Raw genomic sequence first — 18,127 nt, 5'->3', positions numbered from 1 at the left:
AGATATGAATGTTTCCAGGTTATATTCTACATATAGTCTAAATAAGTGTGTGTGTGGAATGCATAAAAAACAAAAATAGGATATTTTGCATACCATCCTTAAATTTGCTTTTTTTCCACTTAATTTATTATTGATATCTTTCTATGTCAGGTTGGCAGTAATTTCAACTTTTCCTTTAAGAAAAATCACTTTCTGATACTCTACGTAATAAAAGTGGCTCTAACACTTCAGTGGTCTGTACACTTCTTTTTCAATCTACCTTAACCTTGAAAATATAGTTATCATCAAGCAAAAATAACCTTAATGTCCACAATAACTCTAGCATTCAGCAAAATTCTGGAGACTGTGTGCAAAAATAGAAAGATTAATTATGTCCGTTTAATGACTAAAAGTGGTATACATGTGCATTCTTTAACAAACAAACAAACAAAAAAAGACCCAACAACAACTCCATTTGAAGGTACTGAGAGCATTCGAAAGCAAGCAGAAAGTGGAGGAGGGTAAAAATCTTGAAAGAAGAGAAATACTTGAACAGTGAGAGACACTTTTAACCAGCTTTCCTCTTGAGGGTACTTTCCAGTTTGCATGGCACAGAGGAGAAAGAGCTCAAGCAGAAAGCAGAAGACTCACTGAGCTGGGAAATCAAAGCCTGGAGTTCAGGGCTGGAAATTAAAGGGAAAAATCCCTGAAAGGAGGGACCCGCAAAATCTGTATGCAAATTCTCCTCAAGCTTTTGTCTATATCCTAAACTATGCATGTATCTCTCAATTTTCTCATTTGTGAAAAAGAGAGAAATTTTATTAATGTAGTGTGAGGATCATTTTAACTGAAAAGTTTTCAGTGTCTGCAAAATTAAAATCGCCATTAGAGGATTTCTAAACATACCCATTATTAATAGTAACAAATAAAATCATACATTAGACATTAAACACAATGTAGCTGTAAGTAAATTTAGATACTCCAAAGAAATGTTTAAAATTTTGAGAGTATGTTGGATAAGTGTTTTACGTAAAGTTACTGTTTTCTGGAGCCTTGGGAGTTTGCCTTAATACTTACCAGGCATATATCTCTCTAATTAGAAGTGCATTTGAAATTTTTCAAAATGAAATATTAAAAGAAAATTAGCAGGCACATAGGTGAAGCCACCAGCAAACATTCAAACAATATATTAGGAAGTTACAATTACCAAAGACATCTAAGGTGACAACTCAAGAGAGCTGCTAAATGCTAACTTCATCAAATTATTAGAAGAATTGTGGTTTTATATAGTACAGAATGTATATTTTATCTCAACTCTGGAGAGAGGGATTGTAGAGATCCAGATAGATAATAAAGGATCATATTGCAGTGTAATAAGTTAAAATGAGCTGTTAAATAACTTACTTTCAAGAAATAAACAAAGGTTTGAAAACTTACCCAGTGTAACAAAAAAGCAAAAGAGGCTGTCAACAATAGTGTCCATAACAGTTTCCATTTCTGTGTCTGTGATATCTGGTCTGTTAATGGCTAAAATGACATAGATAAAGGAGAAGAAAGTGACCAAAATTTATCCCTTATTTTTATTCAAATTATTACTCAACACCTACCAATATTCAGTTTGATAATACTTGTAATAGTTAAAGGAGCAACATTTTTTATGCTTTAAATTTTAAGTGAACAAGTATCCACAAAAATTATACTTCAAAAAAAATACCACCCCAATATCAGTAGTAGTAATGAGTAGTATCAATATTAGAGCAGTAATAATATGAAAAAACCCACCACATAAATTATACAAAATTTTTGCCAGAGCAAATAGGAAATATCGACTTCCATAATTTTATTCACAAACATTAAATGGCCTCAAGAAACTACTGATCTTACTATCCAAATACTGCCAGAAAAGGACAATGTATCAATAAATCAATTACGGCAAGACCAACATCACATACATTTTCTTTGTATTATAACAAATCATATAAATTTCTTTTCTGATCTACTAGACTGTACTTAAGTGGTTCTCAAACTCCATTGGACAGAAGACTCATTCTAAGAATAGGAGAGAAGAGAAAGAAGTTTCTCTGGAAGCTATTAAAAATGAAAGACTATTAGCCCTTTCCCTCAGGGATTCAATTCAATAGATTTGGGATAATTCTAGGTAATCTGCAATTCTGACAAACACCTCAGGTGATACTTGGGGCTACACATTTTTTTCTTTTCTGTCCCATTTCTTTCTTGGAAATTTAAGAACCAACATGTCAAATGTTTTTAAAAGGTAAGAGTAATAATGGTCCCTAGCCAGGAGGGAAGAATAAATGGAGAGGTGGCAAGCCTACTCACTAGGTTGACAACCAGTGACTTTGCTATCCTGGCTGCTCTACTACGCGATGGCTTCCACATTTGAAAAACAGGTTGTTGGGGCTACACTTTAAGAAACATTGCTGTGAAGACTTTTCTTGACAAAGACCTTGCCTTATGCATCTTCCTATCTCTCAGAGTACCTAGGCTCAGTGTCTGACAAGTAGATGCTCAGTAACTGTTTGTTAAAAGACTGGCTGGACTAAAATATTATCTATATAATACGTTTAATTTCCCAGCATCTTGAATGTGAAAACAAATATAAAATTCAATACAACTTGTGATCAGCATAAGAGGAAATCAGAATCCAACTGGATACAACAAAGTGTTCAAAGAAAGTATGGTACATGCAGAGAACATAAAAATAACAAAGACTTTAACCATAATCTGGATGAGGAAACATGCTGCTATTCAGTATTGCAGACTGCCATCTATCCAAATCAGATGACAGAAATGGCATAAGGATACAACGTGAATTATGTAAATTCAGGGGATACCAATCCAGTGAAATACTCAGCTCATTCTGCCAATCACTGGTTCAGGTAAAATCTATATGAAGCCTCCACCCTTCAGGTCCATACCCTTCAGTCCCACACCTCTGAAACAACTGACCTCAACAGTCAAAACACTGTCCATCACTAACTTCAACTCACTTTCAACAACAACTTGGTTTGTCTGAGACATTAGCCTAAGTCTAACTAAGGTGACAAGTCTGTGTCCTTTATTGGATAAATTCCCAATCCGTGGAAAACAGGTGATAAAAATTGAATCCATGGTATCAATATGGTTGATTTATGTTTTGAATAATCTGTTTAAGATTATTAATTAAAGCACTTGTAATGTTTGAGAGGATTTGCCACATAATTACATAATAATTAAGAGCACTAACTCCGGAGTGAGTGCCTGGATTTAGTAACCCAGTTTTGCCATTTCCTTATCAAGTTACTTAGTATCTGTGCCTCAGTTTTTTCATCTAGAAAACAAAAATAATATTAATTCCTACTTCATTAAGTTATTCTGAGGAGTAAATGAGCTTATATTTTAAAATATGTATAGGGCAATCTACTACTATTATTATACTATAATTATACTATTGAGAATCTGGGTGATTAAGCATGTGATTATACTTTAAAATTAATAAATTAAATTTATACTTTTAATTCAATAATTATTAATTTCTGACTTGTGATTTTTAAGTTGAGAGATATAAGAAAACAAATTTATAAACACTTGAATATTTAATGAATTTAGACTCCCTATAAATTTAATTATTTTTAATAATTATTTAAATATTTGGGCAGATTTTTTTTGTTAGATTTATAAAGTTGCCTGGTCTGGTACTTGAAGTACTTAAAACTACTCAGCCATAAAAAATCATGAAATTTTGCTGTTTGCAGCAACATGGATGGACTTGCAGAGTATTATGTTAAGTGAAACAAGTCAGACAGAAAGACAAATACTGCATGGTATCACTTATAAGTGGAATCTAAAAAATGCAACAAACTAGTGAATGTAACAGAAAAGAAGCAGACTCACAGCTATAGATAACAGATAAGTGGTTACCAGTGGGGAGAGGGAAGGGGGGACAACCTAGGGGTAGGGATTAAGAGGTGCAAATTATTATGTATAAAATAAGCTACAAGAATACATTGTACAGCATAGGGAATACAGCCAATATTTTATAATAACTATAAATGGAATATAACCTTTAAAAATTGTGAATCACTATATTATACACCTGTAGCTTATATAATATTGTACATTGACTATACATCAATTAAAAAACAAATAATTAAAAAATGAATAGGCTGAACTTATAAATGCAACTTAAACTGTTTAAGGAAATTTAACAAACTAAGTTTGTTGACTAAGTTTGTTAAATGAGACTGATTATAATTTAGTCAGTTCAATCTGAGTTAATCAAAGAAAAAGTAAAGGTGCTTGTTTTCAAATAAACAGACTTATAAACAAAATTTACAAGTTTAGCTTAAAGGCTTAAGGGAAACTAGGTTTTAAACATGTAACTTAGGTAGCTAATTAAGTTAAAGGTCAATTAAATGTAAACAGACTTCTGTAAATAACTACAGTACTGTCAAAAATCTCTTACACGGGCAATTCAGCAAATACTTACACCCATTTAGAGATGTTGCTTAATTTCAGCAAGAAGGCATACTATGGAGCTCAGTGAAACCAAAAGATTCATGCTCTCTTCTCTTGGGAGCTTACCACCTGGTCCAGTGTGTTATGATAGAATACCACTAGTATTTTGAGCAGAACGATTTTCTGTGTGAGTATGGTTTACACACTGCAGAAGATTTAGCATCCCTAGTCCCTGCTCACTAAATGCTAGTGCTAATTGTGACAATCAAAAATGTCCTTACACATTTCCAAATGCCCCATGGGAGGCCCCTACTTTAGAACCTCTGAAACTCTAGTCATCCCCAAACATCTCAATCCTTAGGTATCAAATTAATAATTATTTCTATGAATTGGCTAATCACATCTTTTGTAGTCTGCAATTCTCTTTAAAATATTTGACATAACTAATCAATGGGCACAAAGTTTCAGTTAGGCAAGATGAATAAGTTCTAGAGATCTGCCATACAACATTGTACCTAAATCAACAATACTGTATTATATACTTAAAAATGTTAAGAGAGTAGATCTCATGTTAAGTGTTTTTACAAAGAAAAAGAATCAGCATAGACAATAAAACACGGTGTGGGTGTCCATGTGCCTGTGTGCATGTGTGTGTGTGTATGCATGTGTGTCTGTTAACTGTGTGTATGCGTGTGCGTCTGTTAAGTTTAATCTACATCCAAGGAATGGTCAGTTTATCAAAGCTGGGAATACAAACTTCAGAGGTGGTTAGATAGCATTTGATCAAATACCAATACTCAAACCTACCACTGCATGAACAGGGTGTAAGAATCAAGGGTGTCTAACAACCTATATTTGAGAATGGTACTTATATCAATACTTCATTCCATAATAGGACATTAGTAGCTGCTGACTCTTTGTTGTTGTCTGATCTTGACAAATAGCAACATTAACCAACCTTTTCTGAGTGCTTAGGATATGCCAGTAACTTTTCCAAGCATTTTACATACACGAATGCATTTAACTCCCATTAAAAACTCTGAGGTAGATAGTACTATTATTCCCGTTTTACAGATTTGGAAACTAAAGCACAGAGAAGCAAAGTAAACTTGTTCTTGTCCAAGGATCAAAGTACTAAAAGATTAACTGAATCTTACTACTAAAATACTGTCTTACACACCATGAGTGAACCACTCGTGCAAGTTGCTGTGGGGTAACTAAAAGGTCAGATAATTGGTCCTTCATTGAGCTTACAAAACAGATTTAGTAAGTGTTGTCTACATGTGACAGAACTCAAGTCTCTGAGACTTGTTTTCTTTATGGGCTGTAAACAAAGCTGGTTCTGGAGTGCACTAAACATGTTTACTATTGTTTTTCTACAGTACACTGTTCATTTTGTTAACAATGAATTATAAAATTCCTATTTTTACATACCACGATATGAAACAAGCTCCTTATTTTGATTACATAATACAAACATATCATCTTCCAAAGTAATAAAATTGAGATACTGATCGAAAACCTAGAAACAAAAGAAAAGGTTTTCAAATCAATTTTACAATATTGAATGCACTTTTAGTTTGATTTAATCTACTAATGATAAAATGAATAAAATTATAATTATATTCAATAACTAAAAATTATACCATGTAGCATGTAGATTGCCAAATTGGACAAGAATGAGAAAGTAACATTAAAAAGCAATAAAAAAAAAACAAGACTCTGGGCAATAAATTATCAAGGAGAGTAACAGTTTCAGAAAACAAAATTTAAGAAGATATAAAATTTTAAAACAAATTGTGGTTGGGATGGGAATGGATATCAAATATGAAGAAAAACCACAATTTTAATTTTTATATTCATTTTAATCATACTTCTCTAAGAAAGTCATAGTAACTGTTTTTACACTGTGAACTATATTTATAGGTGGGGAAAAGTTACACTAGTTCTTTAGAAGTGTAAAACAGGAGAAAAATGAAGAAAACTATCTGAGATATGTTAAATGTAGTTAAATTGAAAACTGTTCACATTATTTCATGTAAAACTAATGATAAATTTTGGAAGAGAAAGAATAAGACATAAGCCTTAAAAACTAATCAGAAGTAGTAGTGGACTATCTAAATCTAAGAATGAAAAATCTATTAGTATGAAAGAATGGGAATTAAATGCATGGTTGTTTAGTCTTTTATTCGCCCTATATCATTCTGTAGAATTTTCAGTTATATCTTGTCCAAATTCAAGAAACAAAGGGCAAAACAGGGCTACAACCAAGAATATATTTTATAGATTTATTTATAATTAAGCCAAACATGACTAAAAGTGACTATGATATAGAGTTGCTGGCCTTCTTTCTTATAATATGCAATATAGCCCCCTTGGATACTCTCTCCTGACTAAAAAAATACCTGAAGATAGTATGGTGACTATAGTGGTCACTGATAAAACAATGTCAAAATATTCTGGGTATAATTTATGACAATACAACTGTCCAACTATTTCTAAGCTGAGCTAAAAAAATTATACAAATCCCAGCCCAAAACAAAAATAGATTCAGCTTCTTATTTTTGTCTTTCAAATTAACTGAGTAATAAGTTCCTTTAGTTTGGTTTATTTTGCCTAGTCCAAGTTGAAGATAATTTACACTATCAGAACTCTTTCTAGAAGTACTGGGTCTAAATATTTCTTAGGTTGTTCCAGTCCTTTGTAAATTAGACACCAATGTCTATTTATAGGTTTCAGAATATTACTAAATTTTACATTTAACAAAATGTTATCAGCCAACCAAAACCTCTTACCTTGGCTACTTGTGTTACTGCACTAGCTGCTAATGCTGCATTTGCAATATCTTCCAGTTTACTTCTTGAAATAGCAGAAATAAAATTTAAATAATATGATTCATAGAGTTGATTTCGAAGATCCTATGAATACAATGAATACTTCATTCTTATAGGATAGTATAAAGGATAATGACCAATGCAAATCTTTTAGATGCTATAAGAGCAAGGTTTTAGAGGATAATATGCATATTTAAAAGACAGGTTATACAAATGATACAAAAAAAGTATCCCAGGAGAATAAAGTTATGAAGAGGTACTGGTTACTTGGTTACCAGATATAACTGACATGTATTTTAATAATTAAAGTTATGATACTATAATTATATTATCAATAAAACCCTATTAATTACAGTAGTGTACAAAACTGCTTTGAATTAGCATACTTGTATATTAGCATACTTCTTAAAAAAATCCAGGAGAGGGGAAAGATGGTGGAAGAGTAAGACGCGGAGATCACCTTCCTCCCCACAGATACATCAGAAATACATCTACACGTGGAACAACTCCTACAGAACAACCACTGAACACTGGCAGAAGACCTCAGACCTCCCAAAAGGCAAGAAACTCCCCACGTACCTGGATAGGGCAAAAGAAAAAAGAATAAACAGAGACAAAGGAATAGGGGCAGGACCTGCACCAGTGGGAGAGAGCTGTGAAGAAGGAAAGGTTTCCACACACTAGGAAGCCCCTTCGCGGGCGGAGACTGCGGGAGGCGGAGGGGGGAGCTTCGGGACCGCGGAGGAGTGCACAGCAACAGGGGAGCGGAGGGCAAAGCGGGGAGATTCCCGCATAGAGGATCAGTGCCAACCGGCACTCACCAGCCCGAGACGCTTGTCTGCTCACCCGCCGGGGTGGGCGGGGCTGGGAGCTAAGGCTCGGCTTTGGTGGGATCGCAGGGAGAGGACTGGGAGAGGACTGGCGGCGTGAACACAGCCTGAAGGGGTTAGTGCACCACGGCTAGCAGGAGGGAGTCCGGGGAAAAATTCGGGACCTGCCGAGGAGGCAAGATACATTTTCTTCCCTCTTTGTTTCCTGGTGTACGAGGAGAGGGGATTAAGAGAGCCGCTTAAAGGAGTTCCAGAGACGGGAGCGAGCTGCGGCTATCAGCGTGGACCCCAGAGATGGGCATGAGACGCTAAGGCCGCTGCTGCCGCCACCAAGAAGCCTGTGTGCGAGCACAGGTCACTATCCACACCTCCCCTCCCAGGAGCCTGTGCAGCCCGCCACTGCCAGGGCCCCGGGATCCAGGGACAACTTCCTTGGGAGAACACACAGCGCACCCCAGGCTGCTGCAGCGTCACGCTGGCCTCTGCCGCCGCAGGTTCGCCCCGCACACCGTGCCCCTCCCTCCCACCGGCCTCAGTGAGCCAGAGCCCCTGAATCAGTGTCTCCTTTGACCCCGTCCTGTCTCAGCTAAGAACAGACGCCCTCCGGTGACCTACACAGAGAGGCAGGGCCAAATCCAAATTTGAACCCCGGGAGCTGTGCGAACAAAGAAGAGAAAGGGAAATTTCTCCCAGCAGCCTCAGGAGCAGCGGATTAAATCTCCACAATCAACTTGATGCACCCTGCATCTGTGGAATGCCTGAAGAGACAACGAATCATCCCAAATTGAGGCAGTGGACTTTGAGAGCAAGATATATTATTTTTTCCCCTTTTCCTCTTTTTCTAAGTGTGTATGTGTCTGTGTGAGATTTTGTCTGTATAGCTTTGCTTTCACCATTTGTCCTAGGGTTCTATCCGTCCTTCTTGTTGTTGTTTTTTGTTTTGTTTTTTTACTTAAAAGGAAAAATTTTTTCTTAATAATTATTTTTTACTTTAATAACTTTATTTTATCTTACTTTATCTTATCTCTGTCCTTCTTTCCTTCCTTTCTACTTTTTCTCCCTCTTGTTCTGAGCTGTGTGGATGAAAGGCTTTTGGTGCTGCAGCCAGGAGTCAGTGCTGTGCCTCTGAGGTGGGAGAGCCAACTTCAGGACACTGGTCCACAAGAGACCTCCCAGCTCCACATAATATCAAATGGCAAAAATCTCCCAGAGATCTCCATCTCAACACCAACACCCAGCTTCACTCAATGACCAGCAAGCTACAGTGCTGGACACCCTATGCCAAACAACTAGAAAGACAGGAACACAACCCCACCCATTAGCAGACAGGCTGCCTAAAATCATAATAAGGTCACAGACACCCCAAAACACACCACCAGACATGGACCTGCCCATCAGAAAGACAAGATCCAGCCTCATCCACCAGAACACAGGCACTAGTCCCGTCCACCAGGAAGCCTACACAACCCACTGAACCAACTTTAGACACTGGGGACAGACACCAAAAACAACGGGAACTACGAACCTGCAGCCTGCAAAAAGGAGACCCCAAACACAGTAAGCAAAATGAGAAGACAGAAAAACACACAGCACATGAAGGAGCAAGATAAAAACCCACCAGACCTAACAAATGAAGAGGAAATAGGCAGTCTACCTGAAAAAGAATTCAGAATAATGATAGTAAAGATGATCCAAAATCTTGGAAAGAGAAAATGCAAAAAACATTTAACAAGGACCTAGAAGAACTAAAGAGGAAACAAGCAACGATGAACAACACAATAAATGCAATTAAAAATACTCTAGAAGGGATCAATAGCAGAATAACTGAGGCAGAAGAACGGATACGTGACCTGGAAGATAAAATAGTGGAAATAACTACTGCAGAGCAGAATAACGAAAAAAGAATGAAAAGAACTGAGGACAGTCTCAGAGACCTCTGGGACAACATTAAACGCACCAACATTCGAATTATAGGGGTCCCAGAAGAAGAAGAGAAAAAGAAAGGGACTGAGAAAATATTTGAAGAGATTATAGTTGAAACCTTCCCTAATATGGGAAAGGAAATAGTTAATCAAGTCCAGGAAGCACAGAGAGTCCCATACAGGATAAATCCAAGGAGAAACACGCCAAGACACATATTAATCAAAGGGTCAAAAATAAAATACAAAGAAAACATATTAAAAGCAGCAAGGGAAAAATAACAACACACAAGGGAATACCCATAAGGTTAACAGCTGATCTATCAGCAGAAACTCTGCAAGCCAGAAGGGAGTGGCAGGACATATTTAAAGTGATGAAGGAAAAAAACCTACAGCCAAGATTACTCTACTCAGTAAGGATCTCATTCAGATTTGATGGAGAAATTAAAATCTTTACAGACAATCAAAAGCTGAGAGAGCTCAGCATCTCCAAACCAGCTTTACAACAAATGCTAAAGGAACTTCTCTACGCAAGAAACACAAGAGAAGGAAAAGACCTACAATAACAAACCCAAAACAATTAAGAAAATAGTAATAGGAACATACATATCAATAATTACCTTAAATGTAAATGGATAAAATGCTCCCATCAAAAGACACAGACTGGCTGAATGGATACAAAAACAAGACCCATATATATGCTGTCTACAAGAGACCCACTTCAGACGTAGGGACACACACAGACTGAAAGTGAGGGGATGGAAAAAGATACTCCAAGGAAATGGAAATCAAAAGAAAGCGGGAGTAGTAATTCTCATACCAGACAAAATAGACTTTAAAATAAAGACTATTACAAGAGACAAAGAAGGACACTACATAATGATCAAGGGATCGATCAAAGAAGATATAACAATTGTAAATATTTATGCACCCAACATAGGAACACCTCAACACATAAGGCAAATACTAACAGCCATAAAAGGGGAAATCAACAGTAACATATTCATAGTAGGGGACTTTTAACACCCCTCTTTCACCAATGGAGAGATCATCCAAAATGTAAATAAATAAGGAAACACAAGCTTTAAATGATACATTAAACAAGATGAACTTAATTGACATTTATAGGACATGCCATCCAAAAACAACACAATACACATTTTTCTCAAGTGCTCATGGAACATTCTCCAGGATAGATCATATCTTGGGTCACAAATCAAGCCTTGATAAATTTAAGAAAATTGAAATTGTATCAAGTATCTTTTCCCCCACAATGCTATGAGACTAGATATCAATTACAGGAAAAGATCTGTAAAAAATACAAAAACATGGAGGCTAAACAATACACTACTTAATAATGAATTGATCACTGAAGAAATCAAAAAGGAAATCAAAAAATACCTAGAAACAGGGCATCCCTGGTAGCACAGTGGCTGAGAGTCCGCCTGCCGATGCAGGTGACACGGATTCGTGCCCTGTTCTGGGAAGATCCCACATGCTGCGGATGGGCTGGGCCCGTGAGCCATGGTCACTAAGCCTGTACGTCCGGAGCCTGTGCTTCGCAACGAGAGAGGCCACAACAGTGAGAGGCCCGCATACTGCAAACAAACAAACAAACAAACACATACCTAGAAACAAATGACAATGGAGACATGACAACCCATGCCTGCAGGATGCAGGAAAAGCAGTTCTAAGAGGGAAGTTTATAGCAATACAATCCTACCTTAAGAAACAGGAAACATCTCAAATAAACAACCTAACCTTGCACCTAAAGCAATTAGAGAAAGAAGAACAAAAAAACCCCAAAGTTAGCAGAAGGAAACAAATCATAAAATTCAGATCAGAAAGAAATGAAGGAAACGATAGCAAAGATCAATAAAACTAAAAGCTGGTTCTTTGAGAAGATAAACAAAATTGATAAACCATTAGCCAGACTCAACAAGCAAAAAAGGGACAAGACTCAAATCAATAGAATTAGAAATTAAAAAGGAGAGTAACAACAGACACTGCAGAAATACAAAAGATCATGAGAGATTACTACAAGCAAATCTATGGCAATAAAATGGACAACTTGGAGGAAATGGACAAATTCTTAGAAATGCACAACCTGCCAAGACTGAACCAGGAAGAAATAGAAAATATGAACAGACCAATCACAAGCATTGAAATTGAGACTGTGATTAAAAATCTTCCAGCAAACAAAAGCCCAGGACCAGACGGCTTCACAGGTGAATTCTATGAAATATTTAGAGAAGAGCTAACACCTATCCTTCTCAAACTCTTCCAAAATATAGCAGAGGGAGGAACACTCCCAAACTCATTCTATGAGGCCACCATTACCCTGATATGAAAATCAAAGATGTCACTAAGAAAGAAAACTACAGGCCAATATCACTGATGAACATAGATGCAAAAATCCTCAACAAAATACTAGCAAACAGAATCCAACAGCACATTAAAAGGATCATACATCATGATCAAGTGGGGTTTATCCGAGGAATGCAAGGATTCTTCAATATACGCAAATCAATCAACGTGATATACCATATTAACAAACTGAAGGAGAAAAACCATATGATCATCTCAATAGACACAGAGAAAGCTTTTGACAAAATTCAACACCCATTTATGATAAAAACCCTGCAGAAAGTAGGCATAGAGGGAACTTTCCTCAACATAATAAAGGCCATATATGACAAACCCACAGCCAACATCGTCCTAGATGGTGAAAAACTGAAACCATTTCCACTACGATCAGGAACAAGACAAGGTTGCCCACTGTCACCACTATTATTCAACATAGTTTTGGAAGTTTTAGCTATAGCAATCAGAGAAGAAAAAGAAATAAAAGGAAACCAAGTCGGAAAGGAAGAAGTAAAGCTGTCACTGTTTGCAGATGACATGATACTATACATAGAGAATCCCAAAGATGCTACCAGAAAAATACTAGAGATAATCAATGAATTTGGTAAAGTAGCAGGATACAAAATTATTGCACAGAAATCTCTGGCATTCCTATACACTAATGATGAAAAATCTGAAAATGAAATTAAGAAAGCACTCCCATTTACCATTGAACAAAAAGAATAAAATATCTAGGAATAAACCTACCTAAGGAGACAAAAGATCTGTATGCAGAAAATTATAAGACCCTGATGAAAGAAATTAAAGATGATACAAATAGATGGAGAGATATACCATGTTCTTGGATTGGAAGAATTAACATTGTGTAAATGACTCTACTACCCAAAGCAATCTACAGATTCAATGCAATCCCTATCAAACTACCACTGGCAGTTTCCACAGAACTAGAACAAAAAATTTCACAATTTGTATGGAAACAAAAAAGAACCCAAATAGCCAAAGCAATCTTGAGAAAGAAAAATGGAGCTGGAGGAATCCAGCTCCCTGACTTCAGACTATACTACAAAGCTACAGTAATTAAGACAGTATGGTACTGGCACAAAAAGAGAAATATAGATCAATGGAACAGGATAGAAAGCTCAGAGGTAAACCCACACACATATGGTCACCTTATCTTTGATAAAGGAGGCAAGAATATACAGTGGAGAAAAGACAGCCTCTTCAATAAGTGGTGCTGGGAAAACTGGACAGGTACATGTAAAAGTATGTGATTAGAACACTCCCTAACACCATACACAAAAATGAGCTCAAAATGGATTAAAGACCTAAGTGTAAGGTCAGAAACTATCAAACTCTTAGAGGAAAACATAGGCAGAACACTCTATGACACAAATCACAGCAAGATCCTTTTTGACCCACCTCCTAGAGAAATGGAAATAAAACCAAAACTAAACAAATGGGACCTAATGAACCTTAAAAGCTTTTGCACAGCAAAGGAAACCATGAACAAGCCAAAAGACAACACTCAGAATGGGAGAAAATATTTTCAAATGAAGCAAGTGACAAACAATTAATCTCCAAAATTTACAAGCAGCTCATGCAGCTGAATAACAAAAAAAACAAACAACCCAATCCAAAAATGGGCAGAAGACCTACATAGACATTTCTCCAAAGAAGATATACAGATTGCCAACAAACACATGAAAGAATGCTCAACATCATTAATCATTAGAGAAATGCAAATCAAAACTACAATGAGATATCATCTCACCGGTCAGAATGGCCATCATCAAATAATCTACAAACAATAAATGCTGGAGATGCTTTGGAGAAAAGCGAACACTCTTGCAGTGCTGGTGGGAATGTAAATTGATACAGCCACTATGGAAAATAGTACGGAGGTTCCTTAAAAAACTACAAATAGAACTACCATACGACCGAGCAATCCCACTACTGCGCATATACCCTGAGAAAACCATAATTCAAAAAGAGTCATGTACCACAGTGTTCACTGCAGCTCTATTTGCAATAGCCAGGAGATGGAAGCAACCTAAGTGTCCATCATTGGATGAATGGATAAAGAAGATGTGGCACATATATACAATGGAATATTACTCGCCCATAAAAAAGAAATGAAATTGAGTTATTTGTAGTGAGGTGGATGGACCTAGAGTCTGCCATACAGAGTGAGGTAAGTCAGAAAGAAAAACAAATACTGTATGCTAACACATATATATGGAATCTAAGAAAAAAAAAAAAAGGTCATGAAGAACCTAGGGGTAAGACGGGAATAAAGACACAGACCTACTAGAGAATGGACTTGAGGATATGGGGAGGAGGAAGGGTAAGCTGTGACAAAGTGAGAGAGTGTCATGGACATATATACACTACCAAACGTAAAATAGATAGCTAGTGGGAAGCAGCCGCATGGCACAGGGAGATCAGCTCGGTGCTTTGTGACCACCTAGAGGGGTGCGATAGGGAGGGTGGGAGGGAGGGAGACGCAAGAGGGAAGAGATATGGGAACATATGTATATGTATAACTGATTCATTTTGTTATAAAGCAGAAACTAACACACCATTGTAAAGTAAGTATACTCCAATAAAGATGTTAAAAAAAAAATCCAGAAGTGGCTCTCTTATATAGCTTAAATGCTTATTATATTGGGCAGACACTACCTTATACTGTTTGTAGTCATGTGATGATACAACATATATTTCCTTCAGTGTAAACAGACATGTTATAATTCAAATGACAAATTCTAGAACTATTCCTTCTCAATCACCCAAAAACAGTGTCATTTAAACTTATGTTAATTCTTAAATCAAATTTACTTAGCTTCTTAGACTCTAGGCAAATAGATATCTAAATAAGCATATTTCTTCAAATCTAAGATGATGTCATTATAACAGGCACTGCTATTTTATGTAGCACTAAGGAAGAATGAATGCTGCCAATAAAATTCTATAACACACCATCAATTTTAAAATACATATGATTTCAAAAATGCTGAAATGTGAAAAACTGAGGGTCTGGAGCCTGTGTGAGGAAGGTGGCTGAGCAGAGCATTGTTTCAACAAAGACTGGGAGATTGGTTAAGGAATTGAGAATTGATAAATAAGTAATTATGTTGAGGATGTTGGGAGCCATGTTTCTCACTGTCAGCGAAAGAAATTATAAATTTGTAAAGGGAGAAGGAAAAGCTAGAATGAATCCTATATTTCTGAATTGAAACAATTTCAGAGGTTATCTATCTTTGTCTAAATAGAGAGATAAGCAGGAAGATTTATAGCATTAAATATTGGTATAAATATTGATATACATGTATTTCTTAGTTTTGTCCATTCAGAGGACCCAAGAACTGTGACATCCTAGCAACAATGAGTACCTAATGCTCAGACACTGATTTCTAAACACCATTCTCCACAAAAAGCAACCAGGGCTCCTTAGACAAATGGCTGAATCTTGGGCTCGGACAGAGAAAGTACAAGATGAGACTGGAATATCTTATTATGGAAAAAAGTAAGGAAGTGATCAAAGAATGCGGGAGACATTTCAAAAGAAGTTGAGCAATGTTGCAGGATGTAAGATCAATACATAAAAGTCAACTGGGTATCTACACACTTGCAATGAGTAACCCTAAAAATGAAATTAAGAAAACGATTCCATTCACAATAGCATTAAAAAGATACAAAGGAATAAATTTAGCAAAAGAAGTGTAAAACTTACATTCTGCACAGTACAAGATATTATTAAAAGACTGAAATAAATAGAAAGATATCCCATGCTCACGGATCAGAAAATTTAATATTGTTAACATGGCTGATAATCATCAATAGGAAGACACTGGAACTCACCAAAAAAGATACCCCACATCCAAAGACAAAAGAGAAGCCACGATGGAACAGTAGGAAGGGCACAATCACAGTAAAATCAAATCCCATACCTGCTGGGTGGGTGACTCAGAGACTGGAGACCACTTATACCACAGAAGTCCACCCACTGGAGTGAAGGTTCTGAGCCCCATGTCAGGTTCCCAACCTGGGGGTCCGGCAACGGGAGGAGGAATTCCTAGAGAATCAGACTTTGAAGGCTAGTGGGATTTGATTGCAGGGCTTCGACAGGACTGGGGGAAACAGAGACTCCACTCTTGGAGGGCACACACAAAGTAGTGTGCGCACTGGGACCCAGGGGAAGGAGCAGTGACCCCATAGGAGACTGAACCAGACCTACCTGATAGTGTTGGAGGGTCTCCTGCAAAGGCGGGCGGTGGCTGTGGCTCACCATGGGGACAAGGACACTGGCAGAAGTTCTGGGAAGTACTCCTTGGCATGAGCCCTCCCAGAGTCCAACATTAGCCCCACCAAAGAGCCCAGGTGAGCTCCAGTGTTGGGTTGCATCAGGCCAAAAGACCAACAGGGAGGGAACCCAGCCCCACCCATCTGCAGTCAAGTGGATTAAAGTTTTACTGAGCTCTGCCCACCAGAGCAACAGCCAGCTCTACCCACCACCAGTCCCTCCCATCAGGAAACTCATACAAGCCTCTTAGATGGCGACATCCACCAGAGGGCAGACAGCAGAAGCAAGAACTACAATCCTGCAGCCTGTGGAACAAAAACCGCTTTCACAGAAAGACAGACAAGATGAAAAGGCAGAGCACTATGTACCAGATGAAGGAACAAGATAAAACCCCAGAAAAACAATAAATGAAGTGGAGATAGGCAACCTTCCAGAAAAAGAATTCAGAATAATGATAGTGAAGAAGATCTAGGACCTCGGAAAAAAATGGAGGCAAAGATCGAGAAGATGCAAGAAATGTTTAACAAAGACTTAGAAGAATTAAAGAACAAACAGAGATGAACAATACAGTAACTGAAATGAAAACTACACTAGAAGGAATCAATAGCAGAATAACTGAGGCAGAAGAACGGATAAGTGACCTGGAGGACAGACTGGTGGAATTCACTGCCACGGAATACAATTAAGAAAAAAGAATGAAAAGAAATGAAGACAGCCTAAGAGACCTCTGGAACAATATTAAACGCAACAACATTCGCATTATAGGGGTCCCAGTAGGAAAAGAGAGAAACGACCTGAGAAAATATTTGAAGAGATTATAGTCAAAAACTTCCCTAACATGGGAAAGGAAATAGCCACCCAAGTCCAAGAAGCACAGAGAGTCCGAGGCAGGATAAACCCAAGCGCAGTGAGTCCCAGGCAGGATAAACGCTGAGACACGTACTAATGAAATTGACAAAAATGAAAGGCAAAGAAAAATTATTGAAAACAAAAAGGGAAAAACGACAAATAACATACAAGGGAACTCCCATAAGGTTAACAGCTGATTTCTCAGCAGAAACTCTACAAGCCAGAAGGGAGTGGCATGATATACTTAAACTGATGAAAGGGAAGAACCTACAACCAAGATTACTCTACCTGGCAAGGATTGCATTCAGATTCGATGAAGAAATCAAAAGCTTTACAGACAAGCAAAACGTAAGAGAATTCAGCACCACAAAACAGCTCTACAACAAATGCTAAAGGAACTTCTCTGAGTGGGAAACACAAGAGAAGAAAAGGACTTACAAAAACAACCTCAAAACAATTAAGAAAATGGTAAAAGGAACATACGTAGCGATAATTACCTTAAATGTGAATAGATTAAATGCTCCAACCAAAAAGACACAGGCTCACTGAATGGAATCAAAAACAAGACCCATATATATGCTATGTACAAGAGAC

At 37.2% G+C, this 18,127-nt stretch overlaps 1 protein-coding gene across 5 annotated transcripts in view; it reads right to left on the bottom strand.

Annotated features, from left to right (window-relative positions):
- Nucleotides 1-18,127, bottom strand: part of SCFD1 (sec1 family domain containing 1) — a 142,663-nt gene that overhangs the window by 101,440 nt on the left and 23,096 nt on the right. For 4 of the 5 annotated variants that reach the window (XR_003795863.1, XM_029237660.1, XM_029237661.1 and 1 more), the window contains exons 5-7: nt 7,233-7,355; nt 5,872-5,959; nt 1,417-1,506 (exon numbers count right to left, since the gene is read on the bottom strand). Coding sequence is in view for 4 of the 5 variants with exons in the window: in XM_029237660.1 (XP_029093493.1) it covers nt 1,417-1,506; nt 5,872-5,959; nt 7,233-7,355 (301 nt within the window). In the remaining variant the exon portion in view is untranslated. The remainder of the gene's footprint in view (nt 1-1,416; nt 1,507-5,871; nt 5,960-7,232; nt 7,356-18,127) is intronic. The other variant, XM_029237663.1, reaches the window with a different exon arrangement.

The sequence above is a fragment of the Monodon monoceros genome, unplaced genomic scaffold, assembly GCF_005190385.1.
Source record: "Monodon monoceros isolate NGI ecotype Baffin Bay Population unplaced genomic scaffold, NGI_Narwhal_1 Super_Scaffold_21, whole genome shotgun sequence".
NCBI classification, from domain to species: domain Eukaryota; kingdom Metazoa; phylum Chordata; class Mammalia; order Artiodactyla; family Monodontidae; genus Monodon; species Monodon monoceros.
The sequence above is the reverse complement of the archived record's forward strand: the minus strand, read 5'-3'. Positions and strand labels throughout refer to the sequence as shown.